This window comes from Lactuca saligna, chromosome 4 (assembly GCF_052625555.1).
Source record: "Lactuca saligna cultivar CGN05327 chromosome 4, ASM5262555v1, whole genome shotgun sequence".
NCBI lineage: Eukaryota > Viridiplantae > Streptophyta > Magnoliopsida > Asterales > Asteraceae > Lactuca > Lactuca saligna.
This window is the reverse complement of record NC_136420.1, coordinates 282,907,071-282,934,379: the sequence shown is the minus strand read 5'-3', so window position 1 is coordinate 282,934,379 and position 27,309 is coordinate 282,907,071. Positions and strand designations below refer to the sequence as shown.

The window sequence follows — 27,309 nt, the reverse complement described above, 5'->3', positions numbered from 1 at the left end:
AAACTTGAGGCAATGAAGAATGAAACTCCTAATGAGGTGGCAATCACATTCTACTCTCAACAAAACCACATTGGATTCAGATTCAAACAAAGTTCTACTCTCAGGAGCTTTGGTGCTTTTTGTTTGTGAAGAGGTAAAACATTTGTAGTCTAGCCAATAGAAAAAAGGAGAAAAACTTGAGGCAATAAAGAATGAAACTCCTAGTGAGGTCAAATGTTTGGCAATCACATTCTATTATGAACAAAACCAAAACAACACTGATAATATTCTTATCGAGTCTCTATAAGAAGTTTTGAAATGCTTTAAGAGAATAAAAATCTTGAGTCTTTTATTTCTTTTTATAAAGTAGTCCAATGTTTTAGGTTGTGTTTGGCGCGTCACAGCCGATTCATAAGCTAACTTATTTTTCAAGTTTTTTTAAGGTGTTATATTTGGCAAGACAAAAGTAGCTTATAAAATAAGCTTATAAGACCATCCGTTATACTCTCCACGACAACGGTCGTGGAGAGCTTCCAGATCAGCCAACGGAGCAACCATGAACCACCCCACTACAACCGGAGTACACTCTACTAAGAACGAAGAGAAAGAAGGAAGAGGGAAACGGAAGAAGGTTGAGATAGAAGAAATCAATCAAGAAACCCTGATTGGGTTTTGCATCTTGTCCTCGGCACCACAATTCATCATGAAAACGATGAACCACAACCGGCCGAGATGGTGTGCACGACCGTTGTCTGTGGCCAAATAGACCACGATCGGGTTCGTGGTGTGTATACCGAACGGTCTAAGCCAATTTTTTTTTAAAAAAAAAATACTTAGACTAACTTTTTAGAAACTTTTTAAATTTTTTCCAAATATACATCTTAATTAATTATAGAAACACATTCCTTTAAATGTTCTTTTATGTCTTTTGATATGTTTCAACCAGTTTTTCGACTATCAGATATATTTTTATTTAATTGCTAGTTTTTCAGCTATTATATCAAACATAACCTTAATATGTATGTAAGGTTTTTGTTTGAATATAACCAAAGAAAATAAGTTTGTTTATATATTGTTTGTGACTTATTTTGAAGATAAATACTTTCAAGCCCATGGTCATAGGGTCTATCCCCTTGTGAAACCGTACAACATCAAAAGTACGCTCACTATACCGACTTTATTCAACAAAAGGTTATATTGAACAAACCCGTCTATAAAACACAACATCATCTAAAGACAAGACGACGAGACAGCTTTTGAAACACAAAATGTAAGCCAATCCTTTGTATCAAGATGTTCTCCTTATCATATGTACCACTTAATAAATGTATGCTAATTTTTTTTGGCTTTCTCTGCTTCAAGCTTCCTCAATGTGGATGAACTTAGCTTTTCTCCACTTGATTCTTCAGATACCAGATTCACCACTTCCACCTTGCACAAAACAATACACATAACTGTCAACTGTCTACCAGGTTTTTTTTTTTTTTTTTTAAGTACAATTTGAAGAATAAGTACCTTTAGTTGTGAAAGGCCTCTCTCAGCTCTCTTTTTGTTGACTGACAATCCACCAGGTAATGTCTCCTTACTGTCAAACAAATGACAGGACTATTAGGGTTATTTTCGATGATAAAGATGAGGAGGGCATTTACGTCTTTTCAGAGCGAGTCACTCTCTGGCAAACAAAAAATTGAAAATTTTGTTGAATTGACATTTGGGTCCGAGTCTCGGTCTAATGTATGTCAAACACAGTACAACTTGTCCTGTTTTGTTGGTTGAGGAACAAACCTGACAACAATCGCCTCCAGATTCTTTTCAACAATGGAAGGACCGTAAGGATCGGTAATAGGTTCCACTTGTACCGCCAGCTCAGGCTTCACAGACTGAAAAAAAAAAAAAAAAATTGAAATTAGCAGAGAATCTTTAACAAAATTTTAATATACAAAAATAGAGATGACAAGACATGACATGATAGAATAGTTTTGTACTGTGTTTGGCATTTATTGGACTGGAACTCAACGGGACAAAAACTGTAACTTAGTGTTCCATCCAAAAAGGTGGAACAAAGTAGGAGAAGGATTTACTCTCGAGTCTCAACCTCTTGTTTGTACAAAAGACGTAAATGCCCTTCTCTGATTTATAAAAGAAAATAGCCTTAGATAGCTTGTCTAATCTAAATAAAAGATTTGGTTACCTTAATGTAATCTTCCACAGTTTTCATTCTCTCTTCAATAGGCATGATGAGCTCCAAAAACTATAAAAGTTGATACATCAAGATCATTCCAAAATTGTGATTTTATTTATTTGGGATTAAATAATTAGTTATGGAAAAATAAAAACTAATAGATTAAATAATTAATTATGGAAAAATAAAAACTAATTATCTGATTATTAAAACCTTAATCAACATAAACTAGCAAACCTAAATTGGGAACAATAATTGAGATGATCAACACCTTCTCCATCTAATCATTATTCACATCCTCATTTACTCCCCAGATAAATCAAATTTAATAGAAAATATAACCAAATGATAAATGATAAATCTTTTTTGTAGACTTACAGGTGAAAAATAAGAGACCCAACCATCCCCACATGGCTACATGTATATTGTTTTCTTATGAATCAAAATCACATTAATTCAAATTTTCTCAATTATTGGTTTCTGCAACAGGGGACATGCAGTGACACAGGTAACAATGGGCCAAATTTAGAAAAGTGTGAAAATAATGGGCTGAAAGTAGTATTTCACAATCATTTAATTGGGAGTAAATGTGAGGTAGTTGAAGGTGTATAGGCTTGTTTCAATTCAAAATGTGAATCTACCTACACTGTCCTTATCAATTTTGTGTGAATGAACTAAGCTAGGTTTGTAGAATCCCAATGTCAATTTTGACTTTTCAACCAGGTATATTTATTATGTTGCTATGAAACTATTGGTATACAATGGTTTCAACAAATTTCAGAGTAAGAAAGATGAAAGGAGAAAGGTGTAAACCTGTTTCTTGGATAGCATAGGTCCATCACAAACACCAACTATGATTCGATCTCTAGCTAACTCTGCAGCTGCCTGTAATCAACATTCAAAGCCTCTTCAATCCTTATCTCAAAGATATAAAGTTGTTAACTCAAGGTCATATGAGATAGGTGGAAGAAGAAGAAGAAGAACCTTAAGGAAAAGCCGATGACCATCATGTAAGCGGTCAAAGGTGCCACCTAGAACCACCGATCCATAGGAATTTGGTGGAGAAATGGTTGGAGAAGTAGGTGGAAGCTTTGGATTTGGGTTCTCCACAATTGTCATTTTATCCTTGATATCTGATTTGTACTCTTGCGCCTGTCATCAAAGAAACGGAAAAAATCAGAATTTATGAACACAAACCACAAAAAAAAAAAACCCTAAATACAAAAGCCCTCGGAACAATTAACCTGAGAAAAAACTAAAACATCGACTTTCTACAGTTTCAAAATCGGAGTTATAGAGGAAATCGAACGGATTTGTAACTGTAAATGCTCATAAATAGACAAAGTTAATGGAGGCTGATACGGCTTAATAGACATAATAAATGAAGCAGTTCTTCTTTTACAATATGTACGCAATTTGAGAACAATGTGTATAGCTAGTATGCCTCATCGCAACATTAAGCATAAATGATAAATCCATCTCAATTAAGTACAAAAAAAAAAAAAAAAAAAAAGCAGGACCAGTCTAAGAGACAAATCAACACTAGCTAGAAGAAGCTCCAAAAAAGTTCATAAAATATGTCGCTAATTCCACCAACATTTCACCGGAACAATTTTCTCCAAAAAAAAAAATCATCAAACTCGTTACAGAGAGAAACGAACCTGAAACTCCTAGTGGTTAGATGAGGAAACAAACTGTCTGTAAACTCAATTACCTTGACGAATCGATAGATTCGATGCTGCAACCTTCAAAGCGATTCAAAAACCAGATTGAAATGAATTCTTAGTAGAGAAAAGGGAAAGAATCAACTCGACGGAAGTTCTCGAGAAGCTTTCGGCATAATCACGCGATCACGATGGAAAGTAGGGTTTGGAAGGATCGAAAAACAGGGTAAGTTGTGAGTCACGCCCACCACCTAGAAAGACAAAATAATACTATTACTATATTTCAATATAAAACAGTGATCCAAATATGACCAGCACTCAGATTTCAGAATTTTTTTGGTTATTAGAAATAGAAATTCTGGTGGGGCTACTGCTAGTATTTATATTTTTTGTCATATATATTGTTGTGTTGATACAAAAACCATATTTGTTATGATTGATGGATATTATAGGTATTACTAAAATATATGTTTTATATAGCTATTATATAGTCGTACAATACAACAATTTAAAGAATGAAGAAGGATTTCATGTATTTGCCACTGTTACAACCTGATTGCAAAAATATCCAATCCAAAGAATGAAAATCATGGTCATTGAATATTTTTTATAATTTCATGACCAGCCTTATGTGGTTCTTAGACAATAATTCACACTTCAACGACATGCATATTTATATTTGTTACCTTCTTGTGCAATATCAAGAATTAATAACGAGTTATTTACTAAAACGACTACAAAATGTCCACTTTAAAGATATTTTTGAGTTGTTTGTTTGTATCGTCTACAACTAAATTAAAAAATATACAAAATTAACTATCTTAGTACTAAATTAGTAAACATTCAGAGGGGATGCAAAAGATGTAATAAAAATGGTTTAACAATTTACTTGGATATATTCCACAATATACATTGAATTATTGTTTTTCTCTACATCATTGATTTCTTACAGAAATCGTTCAAGAATTTATTTGGATTCACTCTATATTATTAAAAAAACATATGTATTATATTATATAAGTTTCCTTATCCTTGTTTTCATAATTGATTGTCGGTCACGAGTCATTAACAAGAGCATCCACGAGCTAACTTATGATACAAATTGGACATAAATGAACATCATGCATAATAAATACAACTTGCGAGACCATGACCATATCAAAAATGCCAAATCCGGAACTTGGATATTCATGGAGGATTTTAACATCATTAGGTGCCCGGAAGAGAGATTTAATTCTCAATTTTGTGCCCAATCAACTTTTGCTTTTAATCGACTTATTCATGAAGCACGACTCGTTGATCTTAGGATGGGGAACACAAATTTAATTACTTTTTCACTAAAGAGCTTAAATTGAGCTGAAACTGAGTAAACTTGATCGAATTCTTGTATGTTCAAATTTCCTTAATGTCTTTCCTTCCTCGGTGGTTACAGCCCTTCCAAGAGAGTTATTGGATCACTGTCCCATTCGACTCGTCTCTGAATCGGTGGATTTTGGACCATCTTCGGTCAAGCTCTTTAACTCGTGGTTAAATTGAGATGGATTTAAGGATATATGTAATGTTTGGTTCCTGGTATATATCTAATTTATAATTATTCACCTTTATATAGAAACTCAACGGGTTGGAGGCCCCAAACTCGTCGAGTAGAGATGAATTGGACTGTGGATTTGAAAACCTACTCGACGAGTTGGGAGGTCTCAACTCGACGAGTAGGCTGGTAGAAATGAAACCCTTATTCTCGGGTTTTGCACCTTATTTAAACACCTTAACCCCAAGGTGTTGGCCTCATCTCCAACCTTCACTGTCCAAAATCCTAATCTTGAAACCTTAGGCCATTTTTGGTGATTGTGAGCTAATCTTGTGCTTTCTTGGTGAGTTTGAAGAAGGAGAAGCTTGAAGGAGGAGCAAGAATGTAACAACGTGAATTTTCAAAACAATTTTTCATTTTTCAAACAACATAAACCATCATTCAAAATTCTCAAATCTCATGTTTAGCAAATGTCATCATAATAAAAATACATCCCAAGATCATAAAATAAATCTTCCGACAGTGTGTATAGATCATGCCGGCGCCTTCCCACGGTCCTCGCTAGTACCTGAAACACATAACACAACAACTGTAAGCATAAATGCTTAGTGAGTTCCCCAATATACCACTTACACACATACGCCCTTCCAGGCCATGACCTTCCGGTCCATATGTCTCAGGGGACTTTCGTCCTAACCCGGTAAACCTTCCGGTCCTACCCGTGTCGATCTTCCGGTCCATGACTCCCTGACCTTCCGGTCCACATCATAATGCCTTCCGGCCCATAACGTAATGTCTTCCGGCCCATATCAAACATAGCATACGTAGCACATACAAAACAGGTAACTAATCACATACAATGCATATATCATATAGCATAGCAGACCTTCCGGTCACACATAGGTACCCTTTCAGGTACAGTATAGTGAGAAGACTCACCTCGTAGGATGTCTAGAATCTCACGTGCTCGATATCTCTGAATCTCGAAACGACGACCCAACCCCGCCTATTCAGAACGAATAATCATTCTAATTAATATAGGCTTCCAAGACTAAGCTACACCCTTTTTCACTATCCCAAAGAGGGTAAAAGACCATTTCACCCCTCATTGACTCAAAAGTCCACATGTTGACCAAAACCCTAAAAGTCAACAGCAAGCGGTACGCGGGGCGTACCAGCTCTTGTACGCGGGGTGTACTCTTGCATTCCAGAAACGGGGAACGCATCCCACTACGTGGCGCGTACTGGGATTACGCCCAGCATACATCCCAGTTTCTCACTTCTTTCTTCTAATGTCTTAAACGATTAAGACATAACCCCATATCCCAGATATGGCCAAAATAACACCTCTTAGTCCATAAAGTCAAAACCTTTAAGCCTTGGCATGGCTAAAAGGTTCCCCACACCTTCTAACACCTTTCTTTTCCCCTACAAGAGTCTAGATCTCATGCATGGCTCAACATCCACGTCCAAGATTGCATTTTTATGAACATACAACTCATATAGTCCTGGAATATGATAGATCTAGGCTAGTGGAGACTACTTGCTCATAAAGTCTCCATCTTGGGACCAAAAACCCTAGAAATTGGTCCAAGAAGCACACCATATAAACTACAAGGCAAGATATGAACTTTTTACCTTAGGAAGAAGCTCCAAGCTTTGTAGTCCTCAGATCTACACTTGTCCACCAACTTCTAGCCTCCACAATGGACTCCTCTTCTCTTTTACTACCTTGAAATGACACTTTGAAACTTAGAACACTCACACCCAAGCTAAAAACGAAGGAAAGGCTCTCTTAGGGTTTCTTTCTGAAAGATGGTGGCTGAGGGACAAGGCCATCTCATTCCTTTTATAGCCCTCAAGTCATATTAGGGTTTTGAGTCTGGGCCGGTTACGCCCCGACGTAACCTTAGGTACACCCAGCGTACCCGGATGGCAACGCGTACAAAATAATCGCGCGAGTACGTGCAGCGTACTCTTTGTACGCCCAACGTACTCACTCAACATAAAGGACCAAAAATGACATCATGGAAAAGATGAAGGGTTAAATGGTTGTACCTGAATTTCGGGCTGTTACAAAGAACGTGTGTGAGGAGAGTAGATCCGGAAATTGAGCTTCATGTCTGGTTCATCTGAGGTATAAAGCTTTAAACATGTGTATACATGCTTAGATCAAGTTTTAGGATGTTTTGCTTCATGGTTTGGTCCAAGAGATTGATGGTTGGGATTTGGACATCCCACTCAGGCTAACTGTAACGTCCGGTTCCTGGTATATATTTAATTCTCAATTTATTCATTTTTGTATAGAAACTCAACGAGTTGGAGGCCCCAAACTCATCGAGTAGAGATGGATTTGGACGCGGGTTCAGAAGCCTACTTGACGAGTCGAAAAGCCTCAACTCGACGAGTAAGACTGGCAGAATGAAACCCTAATTTTCAGGGTTTTGCATCCTATTTAAACACCTTAACCCCCATATGTTGGCCACATTTATAGCCTCCATTGTCCCAAACCCTAATTCACTTTTCAGAGTTTTGAGACATTTTTGTAGATTCTTTGTGATTTTGAATAAGATGATACTTGAAGAAGGAGCAAGGACGTGTGAGAGAAGAGTAGATCCAGAAGTTGAACTTCATTTCTAGTTCATCTGAGGTATAAAGCTCCTACCTTGCCTTTAGTATTCTTAGATCTAGTTTTAGGATGTTCTCTCCATATTTTGGTCCAAGAATGTTGGTCTTTGGGACGTTGACGTCCCATATGGGCAAACCATTCAGATCTAGGGTCTTTAGGGGACTTCATGGCATAAAGGTGCCAACTTTATGGCCATGAAAGTCCCATGCAACTTGTGGACCATCTTTTCGGCCTTTTGAGCCAAGTAGTCATGCAAGTAAAGATAGGAACTTTACATGACTAAACTGTCCCTAGAGTCCATATCTATGATCCTATGGCTTATCTTGAAGTTTTGATGGGTTTTGAAGTTGGAACGAAGCCATTTTAAGCTAGGTTTAGGGCTCATTTCTTCTAGGATGGGTCTTAATGGGTAAAGTCGGAAACTTTACCCTCCTAGATGTGTTTTCAACTCAAATCTGGAATATGGGACTTAGAATCGAAGAATAATAGCTTAACACATTAAGAAAGATTAATAGACTAAAGAACTCGACGAGTTCAAGGACGGACTCGACGAGTTGAGTGGGAAAGTCCCAATTCTGTTGATACGAGGAACTCGATGAGTTGGATCGCAATTTCAGGGTTTTATGATTTATGGGACTCGACGAGTTGAGTCAACTCAGAATGTTGACTTTGACCAGAATGTTGACTTTGATTTTAACTTTGACCAAAGTTGACCCTTAAGGGGTTATAAGTATGAAAGGGGTAATTAAAGGAAATCTTTTATGTGTAGGAGTTTGAGTGGGGTGATTTCAGAGCCGGGGATAGTCCAACTACTTTACAACATTTGAGGTGAGTTACCTTCCAGTAGAAGTGGGTCGAAGGCATCAATGCCCGCCCAATAGTAGTTGATTATAGTTAAGATGATTGTCTTTGTGATAATTGTATGGTATGCCACTATCTGTTATGCTTATTGTGCTAGTATGCTATGATATTATGTGATAGTGGTAGGAGGGGTAAGATAGACCCCGTTACCGGTCGAAAGGACCGAAGGAGTAGGCCATCACCTAGATATGCTATGCAGTATGTGACTTATGTGTTTATGTACTAGGATGATTCATGGTAGTAGTAGGGGTGAAATAGTCCCTGTTACCGGTTGAAATAGACCGAAGGGGTAGGCCAACACCTAGATATGCTAGGCAATTACCGGTTGAAAGAGACCGAAGGGGTAGGCCAACACCTTGATATGCTAGGCAGTTACCAGTTGAAAGAGACTGAAGGGGTAGGCCAGGACCCAGATATGCTAGGCAGTATGTTATTATATGGTATGTGGTATGATGGGGGAACTCACTAAACTCTGTGCTTACAGTTTTCAATTTTGGTTTCAGGTACTTCCTCTTTGAAGGGAAATGAGCCAGCATGATCGTAACACATCACACTACATTTTCCACATAGGAGATCTTTGGGATTTATACTTTGATGTTGTTTTATCATGACATTTTATTACTATTGATACATGAGTTTTGATATGAGTTGATACTCTGAATGTTTTCAGACAAATGGTTTTATAATTATTTAATTTAAAATGAAATTTTTGGTCTTAAATTTTAAGATGTTACAAGTTGGTATTAGAGCCTTGGTTTGAGGGATTCAGACACACCTTCGGGGGTGTTTGGACTCAAATCGAGGGTTTGAGAAATTTTTACAATGAAAACAAATTTCTAAAAAATTAAAATTAAGGGTTTTGAGAAAGAACAAGGAGTGTGATGTGTGCAATCGGCTGAGCTCAAGTAAGTTTTCCCCGAGATACCCATACATGTTTGCTATGATATATAATATGATTATCAGAACTGCATGCTAGATTCTAGGAAGATGTCTTATGTGCCTGATGTATATGTTTATTGAACTGCATGATAGTACTGACTAATCAGTAATATGATAGCCTGATTAGGATATGCTTGGTTTTGGTTACTCAATGCCCGAATGTTACTTGCTTTGTGCTTTTAGGAGTCCTAGTTATCTTTAATTAACTAGTAAACGAATACGTTAAGTTACATATTATGAGGACTAAATAATTTCAGAAGGTTAGGTCTAACCCTATTTCGCAGCTCTTGTTTGAGTCCAACCGTTGTATGGTAGGACCTCTCATTCGAAGAATTATCGGGTCTTAGTAATATGTAATGGTATTCGCGAGCTATTTAGGGAGAGATAACAAGGACTTCTTATGCAGCTAATGGCAGAGAATGGGTCGGAGATTACCTTAGGGCAAGCCTAGGATGAGATTAGCGCTGAGAGCAGTAGTAGTGAAAGGGACTTGGTGGAGTCATGGCAATTCTTAAGGAAAGTACGGATAGATGTAGAGGGTAGTATGGGCCCGTACTACTGAAAGTAGAGGATCCGTACTAGAATCAAGGAGAACTGAGATTAAACCAGGGAACTTGTAGTGAGTGTGAAGTCTCTCGATATTATGCATGACTCTGATGATTGTGTGGTTTGTTTTAGAATGGTGATGACACATCACAAAGTAGGAGGTCTAGGGTCTAGTTCAGGTTCGAGTACAGGTTCCAGGCCAGTTGATGACGGATTGCGCGAGTTCATTGCATCCGAGATTACGAGAGGCATCCTTGAGGCGACCCCAACCCCAGTGATTTTCGGGTTGATCAAGGAGGGTATCATCGAGCTGATGGAGAATCGCCTTAGGGAATTCAGGAGTGACATGGCACTTAACCAGTCAGGGACTAGCACGCTCTCCTTCATGGATTTCAGGGGATGCGGGGCGCCAGACTTTAGTACCTTCATGCGCCTGATGAATCAGGTTCTTAAACCTTTTTTGGGAAAGTTCATTGTTGTTTATTTCAATGATATCCTCATATATAGTCAAACACCAAGTGATCATCAAGCACAACTGCAATAATTATTTGGTGTGTTAGACCGGGATAAATTGCACGGGAATTTAGAGAAGTGTGAATTTTTTGCTAATCAAGTCACTTCTCTTGGTTATTTAATATCTGCCCAAGGAATACAGGTTGATGAACGGAAGGTACAAGCGATTCGAGACTGGCCAATACCACAGTCCATTCAACAAGTGCGCAGTTTCCACGGCCTTGCATCTTTTTATCGGCGTTTTGTTAAGAATTTCAGTACTATTACGACTCTCATGACTGAAATTACCAAGCAAAAAAAATTGCATGGAACTCCCCGGCATAGTTTGCTTTTGATGAGCTCAAGAGATTATTATCATCAACCCCAATATTAGCCCTTCCTTGTTTTGATGAAGTGTTTGAGGTCGAATGTGATGCATCGGAAGTGGGAATCGGGGCTGTTCTGTCACAGCTTGGACGCCCGGTTGCATATTTCAGCAAAAAGTTAAATGATGCAAAGAAATGGTATTCAACTTACGATAAAGAGTTTTATGCAATTATTAGAGCTTTGGAACATTGGCAACATTATTTGATTTCGAATGAATTTATTCTACACTCGGATCACGAGGAACTTAAGTATATTCAAGGCCAACACAGACTTCAACCTCGACACGCCAAATGGGTTGAATTTATGCAAGTTTTTAACTTTGTTATCAAACATAAATCTGGTAAACTCAACAAAGGAGTTGATGCTTTGTAGCGAAAGTCCTCGTTGTTGAATTCCTTACAACCTAAGATTATTGGTTTTGAGTTTTTAAAGAGTGAATATTCCGTTGATCCAGACTTTAGGAGTGTGTTTTTAAACTGCCAAAAACATGTTGTTGGGAATTATCATATGTATCAGGGATTTCTTTTCAAGAGACAACAATTTTGTATTCCCCGACATAGTATTCGTGTGTCTTTAATTAAAGAAGTTCATGAAGGTGGCTTAGCAGGTCATCATGGAATAGATAAGACCACATTACTGTTACATGCCAATTTCTTTTGGCCAAAACTTATGCGAGAAGTAACACACTACATTCTTCGTTGTCTACCTTGTCACCAAGCCAATAGTCATTCTTTTCCTCATGGTTTATACATGCCATTACCGGTACCCGTGGCTCCTTGGGAAGATGTCAGCATCAATTTTATCACCGGCTTGCCCCGTACACAACGACAAAAAGATTCTATCATGGTCGTCGTGGACCGTTTTTTCCAAAATGGATCATTTTTTGGCTTGTCATACTACTTATGATGTAGTTCAGGTTGCTTCTCTTTATTTCAGGGAGATTGTGCGACTTCATGGAGTACCAAAGACTATGATTAGTGATCGAGACGTCAAGTTCCTTATCCATTTCTGGATGGCATTGTGGCGTAAGTTGGGCACTACTCTTAAGTTTCGCACTACATGTCACCCCCAAATTGACGGTCAAACCGAGATCTGGGTTCTCTACTCCGAGCTCTTATAACCTGCAAGCTGAAACAATGGGAAAAGCTGCTTCTGCAGGCTGAGTTTGCTTACAACCGTGCTCCAAGTAAAACTACTGGTTTAAGCCCTTTCACGGTGGTGTATGGTATGAACCCTCACACCCCATTGGATCTTGCTATTATTGATACCACCACCAAATTTAGCAAAGAATCTAGTAAGTTAGTTGTTGATATCAAGCGCTTATATCAACAAGTCCATGCCAAAATTATCAAGAAAAATGAGTTGCTCAACCTAGTGATATTGTTTGGGTTCATCTTTGTAAAGAACGTTTTCCCTCCAAACGTCGTTCCAAACTGAGCCCACGATGGGATGGTCCTTTTCGTATTCTTGCCAAGGTTAATGACAACGCCTACAAGATTGACCTACCGGGTGAATATGGTGTAGCTACGACTTTTAATGTTGCTGACCTGCAACCCTATTTTGACCCTGAAGAACCCATTCCAAGTTTGAGGACAAACTTTTCTGATGAAGAGGGGGATGTTAGCCACACACTCGAGAAACCAACTGAGGCGACGGAGCATTCCGACCCGCCCATGTTGGGCTGAATTGGGTTAGTTTAGCCCAGGCAAATTCCAGCACCTAAAGTCTTGTCTTTTTCTTAAACCCACATTTACATAGTCTGTGTTTGTGTTTTGTTTTTCCAGCTAATTTTATTCGATTTTATTTTCGTTTATTTGACTTTGTCGATAGTAGTTATCTTATTTCCCTAAATGTAAGTTACGTGGGTAGTTTTTGTTTTAGATGGGTATCCTATCTTTTGTACAGAGATGGATGAACGGAATAGACAGACTTGGATTTTCTTAACTCTTTTAGTTCTCTGATTTTGTTTCTAGAGAATTTGTCCATTGCTATCCAAATCCCTGGCAGGTTTAGGAGGTGATCTTTGGAGGCTAATTTGGATTTGCGTGGTGTATCTGTATCGGGAATTCAAGTTCGAGTTTTGCCCAACGAAACTCTCGAGTGGTGAAACTGTATCTCGAAGGGTACGTTGCATCGATTGGAATACTAAATATCAGGTTTTACAGTCCATCTAATAATTGTTGTCTATCACAAAGCTTTTCAAATTTATGAACCACTGAGCACAACAAATTCCTTATAAAAACCATTTTTTGGTATTTTAGTAAACTATGGAGAACATTAATATATTATTGTAATTTGTCCATTTTATTTGCTATAGTCGGTGGTAAGGTTTCGTGGCAAAGCAAAATTGCTATACATGAGTTCGATGTGGATGTTTTAATACACTATTACTAAAGTAACACGTACCCTTTTTCTGCTGATTTCAACTCCATGGAATAAAATAAAATCTTACAATGCTATTTTTTCTCAAAAAAAATAAAAGCTAAACTTTAAATTTCATCATAATTCTATTCAAGATTTTCTCAATCTTTAATTTATTTGTTTAATCTTTAATTAGTGTTAGTTCTTTATATTCTTTTGTAAAATTATGCACCAACTAAAACTTAAGTTATTTTAGTTGCATTGATATGAGTCTCAATCTCAATACAAATCCAATTCACACGAAACACAGTACAAGACAGTCTGTTTTGTGGGACCCATCCGCTTATATTCCATGGTTAGTTGTATTCTGTTACACTATAAGAGAACAACGTATAAATACATCTCAAGTAAAAGTAAGAAACCAAGAAACCACTACCTTTCAATCTCACTTCACTACATTACACAATTGCTTACCTTCAAGGGCAAAACAGTCTTTTAAGAAAATTTGAACCAAAGACCGATACGTATCCGTGAAAGTTCTATAATGATCCACATGTGGGGTCGATTTGAAGTTAAAAGTCGTGACCTTTTTTCCTAATTTCTTTTGGTGTTCAACAAATGATTCTATTTTATGAAATGGAATCACCTTATCAGCTGTGCTGTATAGATACAGCTGTGGATGAGAAGGCTGGTTTTCTGATAGAGTTGATGTTACTTCTGTCAATCTCCTGTTACATACAGAAATAAAAAGGCAGAAAATAGCAACCTACTTTAGTCTTTAAAAAAAAAAAGAAAAAAAAAAAGAAAAAGAAAAGGTAACACTTACTTCTTTATATCTGGTAATTGAAGGAGATAAGCAAAGAACTTCTCAAATAATGTCAGAAGGAAGACCTCAATGAATTCAAGTTCTTTATCATCTGAATTGACATTTTTTGTTTCCATTGATTCAGAGGAAGAATTAACTGCAGAGCTTTGTTTTTTAAGCAAAGCTGTAGTGAATCCAGCTGCCCATACCTTAGGATCAAGCTCTGGGTCTCCTCCAGAATCAACGACACACCCTTTGATCTTCTCCAGTAGCTCTTGTCTACCTTGCAATTTGTTCAGAATAGAACCATAGCTGTAAAGAATTGATTATATAATCATGTCAAGCTTGATCATAGTGATTCGCTGATGCCCGTTTAATGGAAATGGAAGAAATTTGTATCAGAATCGAATGAATTAAATTAACCTACGCAAGCCAACCAGTGTTACTGAAGGTATGAAAGATCAAGAACCGGTCCTTTCCATCGTTCTCCTTCTCCTCCAACCATGACACAAGCTCGTCAGTCAATACTGCAACTCTTGACTCCAATTTCCTCCCCCAATGAAAACCAAGCACATCGTTAACTGGAGCAGGAAGCGTAACAGCATCAATACCAAACAGGTTATACATCTCAGCGTATCTCCTCAAGTGCTTCTGCTTCGATCCTAGCCAGCCTAACACGACCACCGTCACAGCCGCCTGCTTATCCTCGGGAAGAAACCCTAATTCTCCGCCATTTTCCCGATCGGCGAACTTCCATTCAAAAGACTTGTCGTTGTGGCCCGATAAAATGCGAGCAAAACGATCGGCGGAGATTGGAGGATTGACATTTGATTGGAACGAAGATGGGGTGAAATGAGAGGGTTTCCAATTGGGGAAATGATTGCGAGCGTGAGAATTAGGGTTTGAGAGTGAGAGAGTAGCGAGTGTGGTGAAGGGTGAGAAGACGGGTGGTGACGGGTGCGGGGAGAGTTTGAATGGATGGCGGTTAGAATGAAGGATTGTATTTATGGAGTTTCGATTGGTGAATTTTATCAATGATCTGCTGATTGAAGCTTCCATGGTGGACGCTGTGGGGTTGAGAGCAATGATGATATGGGATTGAAGATGATTGAGGAACAGATGAACAGCTGATGAAGAAAGAAACGAGTATTTGAGGAATCAAGAACCGAAGATTAAGAAATTGGTTGTACTCATCACGATTTTTGAAGGATTCAACGGGAAGTTCTCCGATGAGCTCACTCCTTGATTGCCTTACAGAATCTTGATGAAGACCCCAAGTACGTTTCTCTAGTTTTTGTCACTGTTTGCCGCAATTAGAAGGAAAATAATGTAATTGTTAGAATCAAGGATTCCGTCAGGACCGAGGTAAGAGTTCATTTCATACGATAAAACAATTTTATGATTTAATTTGTACAATAAATTAATTATTTTACTTGTGAAAAAAATTAATTAATCAAAATTAATTAAATTTTAATCAAAATTAATTATTTGTACAAAATTAATTAAATTTTAATAGTAAAAAAACTTAAAATTATTAATCACTTATTTTAAATAAATTATTAATTAAGAGATTTTTTTAGTTATATAAAATTATAATCATTGATTTAAATAAATATATAAAATTATATCACTTCATAATTTATATTATTTTAATTTTAATTTTTATCCTAATGTTCTTAATTTAATGTAATTAGAGTGATAAATTTAAAATTTGAAATTTGAAATTGATAATCAATAGGTTGACAAGTGGTATGCATTAATTAGGAGATATAATAAGGTGCCACATGGCAAAAGGAAATTAAAATATGCATTAATTATAAAGTTTAATACGGTGACACATATTAAAAGGAGAATAAAACTATTCTTTTATTAGAATAGAGATATTTTATATATTGGGATATAACTATTGTAAATTTATAAGCGGTTGTTTTAATTAGATATTTTATCTATAAATATATAATTATTCAAAATTTAGATTATACTATGATATGTTTCGATAAGATCTCTAACTAAAATATGAATTATTATATACTCCTAAGTTTACCGAAGGAGAAATTAAATATTCTTTTATTTTTGTTCTTACAAATCTTCATATCCAATTAAATGATATTGTGTGTCAAATTAGTAGATTAAAATATCATTAAATGAACATTAAATGTTACACATGTCACCATTTAACTGGATCGGAAGATTTTTAGGAACAAAATGTAGGAAGATATTCAATTTTTCTTATCGAATATCAACTTTAAAAAACATTCTCTAACTTTGATCTTGTGTAATTAAAATATTCTGTACTTATAATATTAACCAGATGTTTTTATTAATTTACACAACAAATCAAATATTTTTCATTCAAAATCAGCTAGTGACAACCTATTTAAACCAAAAATTCGCGGGGGAAATAAAGTAACTTGGCCAGGGGTCAGCCACAGCCTCATAGCTTCATTCCCACCACTCAAATCAAACCCTCTGCAACTCCAAATCCCTAAATCAAAAAAAAAGAAATTCTCTTTACCTTAACATCTTTTGTCATTTTGATGAAGTCGCAAAAGGTTTAATCTCTACAACTTAGCCTTTTCCTTTTCCTTCTCGATTTCACCAGATTTAATGTCGTCTTCATGTGCTCCGGTGCCGTATCCAGTAAGAACCGAGTGCCCTACCGCTAACAAATTCAGTTCCATCGTCAAAGTTCATCCTTATAGTGAGTTTTCGATCTAATTTCAACTCATTCTCTACTAGTAATTTACTTTACATTGACGCTAATTGGTATAATTGATCGACTATTCTCTGTTTGTGGTAGGAAATAAATGTGGTTTGAGTAGGAGAGATTTTGCTACCAAAGGAATTGTTGCAGCGGGAGCTTCGGTGATCCCGTCTACTTTGCCATCTCAATCTGCTCAAGGTTGATTTCTTATTTCTCTTGTTTTAGGGTTTTAATTTTATATTCGAATGGCCAATGGAAATCGTTAGATTGAAATTGTTAGGGTTTTAAGTGATTGATGCATGTCTGATCACAAATTTGGCTCCATTATTGTTCTTAGTTTCTTCATTTTGATGTAGCTTCGTATTTACTACAATTTTATTGGGTTTTTTCAATAGGTCTAGAGAGATTACCTTTCAAGAACGATGGATATAACTTTTGGACATGGAGAGGTCACAAAATACATTATGTTGAAGAAGGAGAAGGTTTCCCCATTGTTCTCATCCATGGTTTTGGTGCTTCAGCTTTCCATTGGAGGTCCCTTTCTATCACTCTATTTTTTTACCAACATTTCCTTTTATTATCGTTTGCAACTGTTTCCTTTTCCTCTTTCTCTATGTATTTTGAAGGTCCCTTTCTCTTATACAAGAAAATCCTTGTTCTATAATTTATAAATTTTCATATCTCTATAGGTACAATATACCTGAATTAGCTAAAAAGTACAAAGTGTATGCTGTGGACTTACTTGGCTTTGGGTGGAGTGAAAAAGCACTTGTTGATTATGATGCATTAGTGTGGAGAGATCAAGTTGCTGATTTCTTGAAGGAGATAGTGAAAGAACCAACTATATTGGTTGGAAATAGGTAAATGATCTTGCCATTTTTTTATAGATATGTGATTTGGTTAACACAATTACATGAGTTCTCCTTTTAGTGGTTGTGTATACATATTATTATGAAAATTAAAAGATCATTGATTTATAAATTTGGAAACTTTTATTAGTCTTGGAGGATTTACAGCTTTGGTGGCAGCAGAAGCAATGAAAGAGCAAGTTGTTGGGATTGTGTTACTGAACTCTGCAGGACAATTTGGAAGCCCAAATGATGAAGAAAATGAGGCTCAAGAATCCCCCTTTCAGAAATTTCTCTTAAAGCCATTGAAGGAAATTTTTCAACGTGTGGTTCTTGGATTCTTGTTTTGGCAAGCTAAGCAACCAGCTCGTGTTGAATCTGTCTTGAAAAGTGTAAGTTAAATTTTACTACTTTAATAATTATTTAACTTTATTTTATAATGATTATAGTTAGAACTTAGATGAAAGAAATAGCAATGTGCTTTCATTGAATTCTTTATTATATAGCAATATTTGTACTTTGAAAAAAATGGTGAAAATCTATCGAGTTATAGCAAATACAAAGCAATTTTTAATGAGCTATAATTGGAGAAGTTTTTTAAAGTGTAATGTTCTTATAAGTAGGGACATGTTATAAAATACAATGTCTTTATAAGAAGTTAAGAACAAATTGAATTGCATTGTTGTTATAAAAAGAAATGAAAGTTAGATGCTATAATAAAAACTAAGGTTAGTATTATAAAGTACCCTATTTTTTGGGTTTTTTTTTTCTAAATTAAACCTCAACTTAATTTTTTTTTTTTTTTTTTCTAAAATAGACCTTGAATTTTTCCATTTTTTTTTACCCTTTTAACAGGTTTACAGGTAATCTTCCTTTTAGACACTTTTTTCCAGAAAAACTCTAAAAATTTTTTTTCTGAAAAAACCCTCAGATTTTTTTTTTTTTTTTTTTTTTTTTTTTTTTTTTAACGAAAAAACACTCACATTAGACAATTTTTTTCGGGTTAATCTCAAAAAAGACCTTATATTTTGTGTTTTTTCCGGATTAAACCTAAAAGTTATTTTTTGTTTGAAAAAGACGTTGCATATTTTCATATTTTCCGAAAAAACCCTCAACTTTGTATTTTTTCCGAAAAAACCCCTCAACCTTCTAAATGCTTCCAAATAAACCGTCAACTTTTTTAATTTTTTCTCGAAAAAACCCTCACATTTTACATATTTTTTTGGAAAAAATGGCTAAAAGGGCCAAGATCGTAACAAAATGAAAAAAATACAAGGTCTTTTTCAAGCAAAAAATAAATTTGAGGTTTAATCCTGAAAAAACACAAAATATAAGGTCTTTTTTGAGACTAACCCATTTTTTTTCAGAAAAAAAAGTTGAGGGTTTTTTCTGGAAAAAATTGTCTAAAACCAGAAGATTACGTATAAACCTGCTAAAAGGGCCAAATTGAGATAAATTAAAAAAATGCGTGGTCTTATTTAAGAAAAAAATAAAATAAAGTTGAGGTTTAATCTTGAAAAAACCCAAAATATAGGGTCTTTTACAATATTAACCCTAAAAACTAAATAAAAGTATTTTGCTCCTTGAATCTGTCTCGAAGAGTGTTATTTTAAATTATTCTTTCAATGCTTAATTAACTTCACTTATAATAATTAGTGTTAAATTTAATTAAACAAATAGCAATGCATTTTCTTTCATTTGTTTATTATGCTATAATTAGGAAGATTTTTCAAAGTAGAATGTTGTATTAAAAGAAATGAAAACGGGATGCTATTATAAACAAATAAATGAAAGTACTTTCATTTTCTTGCATTTAATCCTAGTAATAATTAATTATTTTATGGAAAGGAAATATTTCGATTTTCATGAACAAATGAAAATTGGTAAAAAGAAAAGATAAATTTATTTATAGAACAGACAAAATAGATAAAAAAAAAAGCATGTCTGTATTGAATATAAGAATATTCCCCTTCCTTTTTTTTTTTTTTATAAAAATTGGATATAATAGTCATCTTATTTATTTATTTCTATAGTAATTCATTATTCAAGAATCATGATAGAGACATCTTTAATGAAAACATTAAATTCAAATTTTCAGGTATATAAAAATACTTCAAATGTTGATGATTATCTAATCCAATCAATCACTAGACCAGCAGATGATCCAAATGCTGGAGAAGTCTATTACAGGTTTTTTTTCTTTTTCTTTTTTCTAAAAAGAATTGATAAAAAAAAATTAAAATAGTTTAGTAACTAAATCCATAAAATGGTGAAAAATGAAAATACATACCAAGAACTATATATTTTTAAATAATTAAAAAGTTATAAAACCAACTAAATTGATAAAGTAGTGAAAGTACAACTGCTTTTCAAAGGTTTAGGTTTTTATGGAAAACAAAAAACCCTAAAAAAAACCTTAAAAATGCATAAAAAAATTCTTAGAGATCACAAAACTTTTTTTTTTTTTTTTTTTTTTGAAAAAATCGCACCTTTTAACACAAAATCGCTGAATTTTTTTTTTAATAAAAAAAAACTGATTTTTTATTTTTTTTTTCAGCGAAATTTTATAAAAAGCTGTGATTTTTTGATGTGTAAAGTCAAAAAAGATGTCTAGGTATTTTTTTTAGGGTTTTTTTGTTTTCCATAAATGATGAAAATACATTTTGTTTTTTATATATTAAAAAACCAAAGAACCGAAAAAAATAATATTTTTAAGCAGTCAAAAAAGTAATAATAATTTAATCGGTATCTAAAACAGTTAACCAGCTAAATCGATAAAATAGTGAAAGTACAACTGTTAGTTTTACAGTCCAATCTATCTAATTTACAGATTAATGACACGATTCATGTCAAATCAAAGAAAATACACACTCGACAGTGTGTTGAGCAAACTATCGTGCCCATTATTGTTAGTGTGGGGTGATTTAGATCCGTGGGTGGGGCCCGCAAAGGCTCTACGGATCAAAGAGTTTTACCCGAACACATCTATTGTAAACTTACAAGCCGGACATTGTCCACATGATGAAGTTCCCGAACTTGTCAATAAGGCCTTGGTTGATTGGCTAGCAACTCTACCATCCACATCCACATCCACATCAATCACCCCTCAAATTTTATAAATTTTTTTGTGAAATTTGTAATTATATACAACATGTATGTATAAGTTAATCACATATTTTCATGAAATATTTTATAAAATTTCGATACTTTGATTAGGGTATTTTTAGTTGGATTTATGGGAAGTTGTGGGATTCCAAAACTTGCATTAAGCGTAGACCGTTTGTTATGGATGAAACGTGACTTTTTACTGCGATTGCGACTGCGACTGTAAATGGGCAAAATTTTCAATTTTTTGTCCCGTTCAAAAAAGCTGGACAAAACATAAATGCGCTCGTCCTCATCGTCGAAAATAATCTTAGAGAGTAGTTTTTACAGAGTTTACAGTTAGATTTGTACTGTTTTTGACATGCATTGATTTGTAGTTTTAACAAAAATCTTTTTTATTTTTTTATTTGTATCATACGAAAAAGTGGGACAATCATGCAAAGAAGGTGGGACTAATATTCGTTGTAAATGTCCTTTCGTCAAAAATAGTTTTATGAAGTTTGTTAAGTTCAATCGATTAATATCCTATGTAACAAATATAACGTAAGCATGACATGACTAGTTTACAAGATTTATGCAAAATGTTTCTTGTATATGATGAAATAAGGAAGTATTTTTTAAGATTTATGTAAACGTTTCTAGAAGACTTGGAAACTTTATAGCTTACAAAGGAAGTCTTTAGATCTAGAAGGTTGATGTTGCAATTTGCAATTTGACTTTCTAGAAGCCTTGGAAACTTTATAGCTTAAAAAGTCATAGAGAAAATTTGGAATATTCGCGTTTACCAATTATGTTTGTGGTCCAATACTCCCGTTTGTTTTGTGCTACCGACTGGCGACTACTGCTATTATAAAAATAGTAATAATAAAAATAAAATTAAAAACAATAAATTTATTCTAGATATTTATGGTTAGTTCTCATTTTATATATATATATATATATATATATATATATATATATATATATATATATATATATTAAACTATACAAATGTTAGGAAAAAAATATTTTATATTAAAATAACTAATTCATTGGTATTAACAATTACATAATAATTTCATAACAAATATAAAAAATAATTTTTAATATTATCATTGTATTGAACTATATCATAAGATATAAGATTGGAATTTGAAGTTGTTGTACATATACAAAGTTATATGATTAAAATAGAAAAAAAATTATAAATTTTTAAAAAATAAATAAATCATTATTGTTATCTATTACATAATAATTTCATATTAATTAAAACGTTTATATTAAATATTATCATTATGTAGAACATATGATAATAGAGACATCTTTTTATATATCTTAAATATTATAATTATGTACAACATATGATAATAGAGACATCTTTTTATCTTAAATAGTAAATTAAAAAAAAATTGTATCATAAATATTACTATAATTATGTAGAACATATGATAATAGAAACGTATTTTATAAGGTTAGAACATAAATTTGTATTACATACAGGGTTGTAAAACTTGGCTAACACAACCAAATACTCAACATGTTACTTAAACTTGGCCTCCAATTGAAGCGAGTTTGCCTAACTCAACCAAAATACACTCGGATATTAATCAAATTTGATCAAAATCTAAAAAATCCTATCCGAATTCATTTTCGAAATTCTGAAACTTAATTGGTCACTTGTCAACAAAGACAATCTCACCAAAGAATACTCTCAACGTCCTAATATGGTAGAAGCAAGGAAGATCTCATGGCTTAGTCCATTTAAAATATTTCACAACATTTCCTATTTATAGAGGAGGAAACATTCTATTGTTACTGATCATCGATGTGAGATAGAAACATTTTAATTAAACTCATTTCTTTATTTGCCAATAATTTCATTTTGTTAAATAAAATATTAAATAATAAAAATAAAACGTTATCCCTAAAATTTATTGTTCAATAGTTCAATTTTTCAGTAATCTCGTAAGTTGCTAACCAAAAAAGTAAGTTTTTATTGAATAACTTTTTGTTAAATCCTAAAATCATAAATTTAGTTAGGTACTTAATATAGAAAATTTATCTATATGTATTTTCATGATTCAAAGGGTCATTATAAAATAAATTCATTTATAAAATATAATCGAGTATATATTTCATGCTTTTGAATCAAAGTGATTTTTTAATCAATTATAAATTTATATTTATGTAGATTTTTTTTTATATTTATATAACATTCTGTAACTTATTTATAATATTATTAAAAACAATTTGAATAATAATGGGAGTTTCAAATGTATGTGGTGAAAGAAAAATGTTTCCTTTATCGGTCCAAATTGATCAAACTTGAACCGATTCAACTCAATATACCAAACCACATAATGTTTTTCCTACTGAAACCCGGTTTGTATATAGTTCATTTTTTTGAATCAAATTCATTTTCAGATAATTATAGTTTTATGTTTAGTTAACTTATGTATCATATTATTAGAAACAATTTAAAAAATCATGGGAGTTTCAAATGTATGTGGTGAAAGGAAAATGCTTCATTTATCGGTCCAAACTGATCAAACTCAGACCGATTCAACTTAATATATCCAACTACATAACAAATTTTCAACTGAAACTCGGTTTGAATCTAAAAAAATCTTGTTCAAAACTATTTTTAGAATTCTAAACTTAAGAGGGCAGTTTCCAATAAAGACAATCTTATCAAAGAATACCCTCTACATCCTAAAAAGGTAAGCATAAGGAAGTTCTCATGGTTTGGTCCCTTTGAAACATTTCACAACGTTTCCTATTTATAGAAGAGGAAACGTTCTCTTGTTTACTCTCACCATCGATGTAGGATGAAAACATTATAATAAAACACACTTTCTTGTTTATAAAACATTATTTACTTATTTCATAAAACACCATTTCTTTTGTTTACCCTTTCTTCACTATTCAATAGTTCCATTTTTCTGTAATCTCATAAGTTGCTATCCAAAATTGTTAGTTTTTGTTGAATAACTTTTTGTTAAATTCTAAAATCATAAATTTAGTTAGGTACTTAATATAGAAAGTTTGTTTATATGTATTTTCATGATTCAAAAGTTCATTATAAAATGAATTCATTTATAAAATATAATCGAATATATATTTCGTGCTTTTGTATCAGAGCGATTTTTCAAACAGTTATAATTTCATGTTTAGGTAAATTTTTTATATTTATACAACATTATGTAACTTATTTATAATATCATTAATATACAAAACTACATAACATTTTTTAGTGAAACCCAGTTTGTATATATTTTGTGCTTTTAAATCAAAGTGATATTTCAAACAATTATAATTTTAGGTTTAGGTAGATGTTTTTTTTATATTTATATAACATTATATAACTTATTATAATATAATTAGAAATAATTTGGAAAATCATGAGAGTTTCAAATGTGTAGCACTTGGTTTCCGGTATGTGAATTTTATTTGAGCATTTCCCTATTTTAGCCTTGGACTCGGCGAGTCATAAGGTCCGACTCGCCGAGTAGGGACGAGACTCAGGACACGTTTAAGTTGGCGACTCGGCGAGTCCATATCCCGGACTCGGCGAGTCACCGCTGCTGGATGAAACCCTAAATTTCAAGGGTTTGCACCCTATTTAAACCCTCATTCCGCCCCAACCTCGTCCCCATTCACCCCCAGAACTCCCAACCTCACTTTTCCCTTATTTCCTTGAGAGATTGAAGTGTTTTTGGAGTGTTCTTGAAGATTTTGAGGAGAAAGAAGAGTAGATCAAGAAGAGGAGAAGGAGACCAGGCATCTTTGTGTCATCCCAACGTTTTCCTTGAGGTATAGCTCGTTTCCCCCTGTTTTCAAGCTTGTAATCTCTTTTAGCTTCATAGGAGTCCTTCTTGGGCTCTTCCCCAAGCTTGTTTGTGCTTTGTGGGTTGTAATAAGTTGTTAGCCTTTAGATCTAGGCATTATTTAGTCCCTGGAACTTGGATCTAATGCCTTTATGGGGTCATATTGCATGAAAGCCCTAGATCTACCTCTTTTGGTGCACTTTGAGCCTTAAAATACATATTGGTGAATATCTACACGTAAAGTTGGAAACTTTACGTGTGATTTGTGTCCTAGAAGCCCAGATCTGTGAATGGCATGGACTAGAATTGAGCAAATCGGCGTATTTGTTGGATGCATGGCTGTGACTCGGCGAGTCGTATATGTGACTCGACGAGTCTGGTCGCGAGTCACTGGACTGGTCCCTTCATGATGTGTCGAGTTGAGCCGTGAGTCACAGGGGGTGACTCGGTGAGTTGGGAGCTGAACTCACCCATGTTAGGACTCGGCGAGTCAATGCCCTGACTCGGCGAGTCCAAGGCAATCTTCATAGATCAAGAACAGACTCGGCGAGTTGTTCATACAACTCGGCGAGTCTTAGCATATGTGTTCTTCGGATGAAGATGAACTCGACGAGTTGTTCATACAACTCGGCGAGTAGGATGAAGGAGTTGAATGTCAGTTTAGAAGATGAACTCGTCGAGTCATAGCCCAACTCGACGAGTAGAATCAGGGACCCAGGACAATTGTCTGGATAGGGACTCGGCGAGTGGAGATCCACTCGGCGAGTCGGGTCAACTAAAAGTTGACTTCGAATTGACTTAGGGCTAGACCAGGGGAAAAATGGTCTTTTTACCCAAAGGACAGTTAACAGTCTATGATTAAGTATATTGTGGGAATTACAGCCGGGGAGTTTCCGGAGCAGCAGCAGCAGTAGTAGGTGATCAATTCCCACACAGACCAGCAGCTATTTCGAGGTGAGTTTCCTTCCAGTAGTAACGGGTCTAAGGCACCAAGGCCGGCCCGTATAGACGAGACGTTAGTATTAGAGTGTGGGCTGAGCCCGTATCTCTTAGTTGAGTTGATTATGATATATGTCAGTATGATAGAGTTGTCTATACCTGTTGTCTGTGTGATACTTGTATGATAAGAGTTGGCGGTTGAGTGTGGGCGAGGCCCGTATCTCTCCGAGAATGGAGTGTGGGCTAGGCCCGTATCTCCCAGATAGCGAAGTGTGGGCGGGGCCCGTATCTTCACGAGTGTGGGCGGGGCCCGTATCTCTCAGAAAGTGAGGTGTGGGCGGGGCCCGTATCTTCACGAGTGTGGGCGGGGCCCGTATCTCCTAATTGCATGTTATTTGTTAAATGCTTGTATGGTATGGGGTATTATGGGGGAGCTCACTAAGCTTTGTGCTTACGGTTTCAGTTTTGGTTTCAGGTACCTCCTCAGCTAGGGGAAAGGAGCCGGCGCGGTAGCAGCATGTCACACACACACCCTCTTCGGTTTCCGCATTTACGAGCTTTACTGGGATTGATACTCTGATATTCTGATTAGTTGTATGTTTTGGTTTTCAGACATGGTTCAGTTTATATTATGGATGATCGAATGATGTTTTAATTTTTGATGTGAAAATTGGGTCGTTACAAAATGTATGTAGTAAAAGGAAAATGATTCCTTTATTGGTTCAAATTCATCCAGCTTCGATTCAACTAAATATACCCAATTGGATAACTTTTTTCTACTGAAACACGGTTTGAACCTGAAAAAAACCGGTTCAAAACCATTTTTGAAATTTTAAAACTTAACTGGACACTTGCTAATATAGACAATCTCACAAAATAATACCCTCAAAATCCTAAAAGGATAGGTATAAGAAGTTTACATGGTTTGGGTCCCTTTGAAACATTTCACAACCTTTCCTATTTATAGAAGAGGAAATGTTATCTTGTTTACTCTCACCATCAATGTGGGATGAAGACATTCTGATAAAACACCCTTTCTTGTTTATAAAAAATTATTTAACTTATTTATAATATTATTGTAAAGAAATTGAAAATTCATAGGAGTTTCAAATGAATGTAGTTAAAGGAAAAATGTTTCTTTTATAAGTATATAGTAGGCGAATGCCCGCGCGTTGCGCAGAAACACCTATATAGTTGAAGTTTTTACAAATATATGTTTTTCTTAAATATAATAATAACGTTGTTGTTAAATTTGATATAGTAATTTATATACTAAATTGATATAATATATTGATTATTTTGAATTATATGATAATATATATATTCATAATTTCAATCGTTTGAATGACTTCTACCTGCAAGTTACACAGGTATAAAATTAAATATAATATATGGTTTAATGTTATTTATAGTTGTTGTTATTGTTAATTAATTTTTTAAAATTTATTTGCTTAATGTTTTAATTTCTATCATTATAATTTTTTAAAACATCAAGCATTATTTTTTGATTTTAAATGTAACAATATAATTATTT

At 34.5% G+C, this 27,309-nt stretch overlaps 3 protein-coding genes and 1 long non-coding RNA gene across 6 annotated transcripts; 2 read left to right on the top strand and 2 right to left on the bottom strand.

The window, feature by feature from the left end:
• Window positions 1-1,137: 1,137 nt before the first annotated feature.
• On the bottom strand, window positions 1,138-4,091 carry COAD (4-phosphopantetheine adenylyltransferase). 3 transcript variants are annotated; one of them, XM_078992406.1, is made up of 7 exons: window positions 3,823-4,091; window positions 3,146-3,313; window positions 2,975-3,046; window positions 2,171-2,230; window positions 1,765-1,859; window positions 1,495-1,564; window positions 1,138-1,410 (listed from the first exon to the last, which is right to left on the bottom strand). In XM_078992406.1, the coding sequence occupies exons 2-7, from the start codon at window positions 3,278-3,280 to the stop codon at window positions 1,312-1,314; spliced, it is 531 nt and encodes a 176-aa protein (XP_078848532.1). In that variant the 5' UTR covers window positions 3,281-3,313; window positions 3,823-4,091; the 3' UTR covers window positions 1,138-1,311. The 3 variants fall into 3 exon arrangements, with proteins under 3 accessions (XP_078848532.1, XP_078848531.1, XP_078848533.1); XM_078992405.1 differs by having other exon boundaries at window positions 3,876-4,091; XM_078992407.1 differs by lacking the exon at window positions 3,823-4,091 and adding an exon at window positions 3,406-3,540.
• A 9,744-nt stretch (window positions 4,092-13,835) lies between these two features.
• On the bottom strand, window positions 13,836-15,721 carry LOC145043684 (alpha/beta-Hydrolases superfamily protein). Its single transcript, XM_078992404.1, has 3 exons — window positions 14,801-15,721; window positions 14,395-14,685; window positions 13,836-14,296 (listed from the first exon to the last, which is right to left on the bottom strand). The coding sequence occupies exons 1-3, from the start codon at window positions 15,430-15,432 to the stop codon at window positions 14,014-14,016; spliced, it is 1,206 nt and encodes a 401-aa protein (XP_078848530.1). The 5' UTR covers window positions 15,433-15,721; the 3' UTR covers window positions 13,836-14,013.
• Window positions 15,722-16,845: 1,124 nt separating this feature from the next.
• LOC145043683 (alpha/beta-Hydrolases superfamily protein) lies at window positions 16,846-21,140 on the top strand. The gene is made up of 7 exons (XM_078992403.1): window positions 16,846-17,074; window positions 17,174-17,275; window positions 17,473-17,611; window positions 17,767-17,937; window positions 18,077-18,317; window positions 20,024-20,115; window positions 20,756-21,140. Exons 1-7 carry the CDS (start codon window positions 16,981-16,983, stop codon window positions 21,042-21,044), a joined length of 1,128 nt encoding a protein of 375 aa, XP_078848529.1. The 5' UTR covers window positions 16,846-16,980; the 3' UTR covers window positions 21,045-21,140.
• Window positions 21,141-25,719: 4,579 nt separating this feature from the next.
• Window positions 25,720-26,461, top strand: LOC145039171 (uncharacterized). The gene is made up of 2 exons (XR_013679765.1): window positions 25,720-25,790; window positions 26,251-26,461. It is a non-coding gene; the product is annotated as an uncharacterized LOC145039171 (long non-coding RNA).
• Window positions 26,462-27,309: the final 848 nt, after the last annotated feature.

Excerpts from the sequence above, each read along its gene's own strand:
- COAD (XM_078992406.1), bottom strand. The coding sequence starts at position 3,280 with ATGACAATTGTGGAGAACCCAAATCCAAAGCTTCCACCTACTTCTCCA. Across the intron at positions 1,860-2,170 it reads CTGTGGAAGATTACATTAAG|TCTGTGAAGCCTGAGCTGGC; the intron begins GTAACCAAATCT and ends TTTTTTTTTCAG. Across the intron at positions 1,411-1,494 it reads GAGGCCTTTCACAACTAAAG|GTGGAAGTGGTGAATCTGGT; the intron begins GTACTTATTCTT and ends GTTTTGTGCAAG.
- LOC145043684 (XM_078992404.1), bottom strand. The coding sequence starts at position 15,432 with ATGGAAGCTTCAATCAGCAGATCATTGATAAAATTCACCAATCGAAAC. Across the intron at positions 14,686-14,800 it reads AGTAACACTGGTTGGCTTGC|CTATGGTTCTATTCTGAACA; the intron begins GTAGGTTAATTT and ends AATTCTTTACAG. Across the intron at positions 14,297-14,394 it reads CAATTACCAGATATAAAGAA|GAGATTGACAGAAGTAACAT; the intron begins GTAAGTGTTACC and ends TGTATGTAACAG.
- LOC145043683 (XM_078992403.1), top strand. The coding sequence starts at position 16,981 with ATGTCGTCTTCATGTGCTCCGGTGCCGTATCCAGTAAGAACCGAGTGC. Across the intron at positions 18,318-20,023 it reads TTGAATCTGTCTTGAAAAGT|GTATATAAAAATACTTCAAA; the intron begins GTAAGTTAAATT and ends TCAAATTTTCAG. Across the intron at positions 20,116-20,755 it reads GCTGGAGAAGTCTATTACAG|ATTAATGACACGATTCATGT; the intron begins GTTTTTTTTCTT and ends TCTAATTTACAG.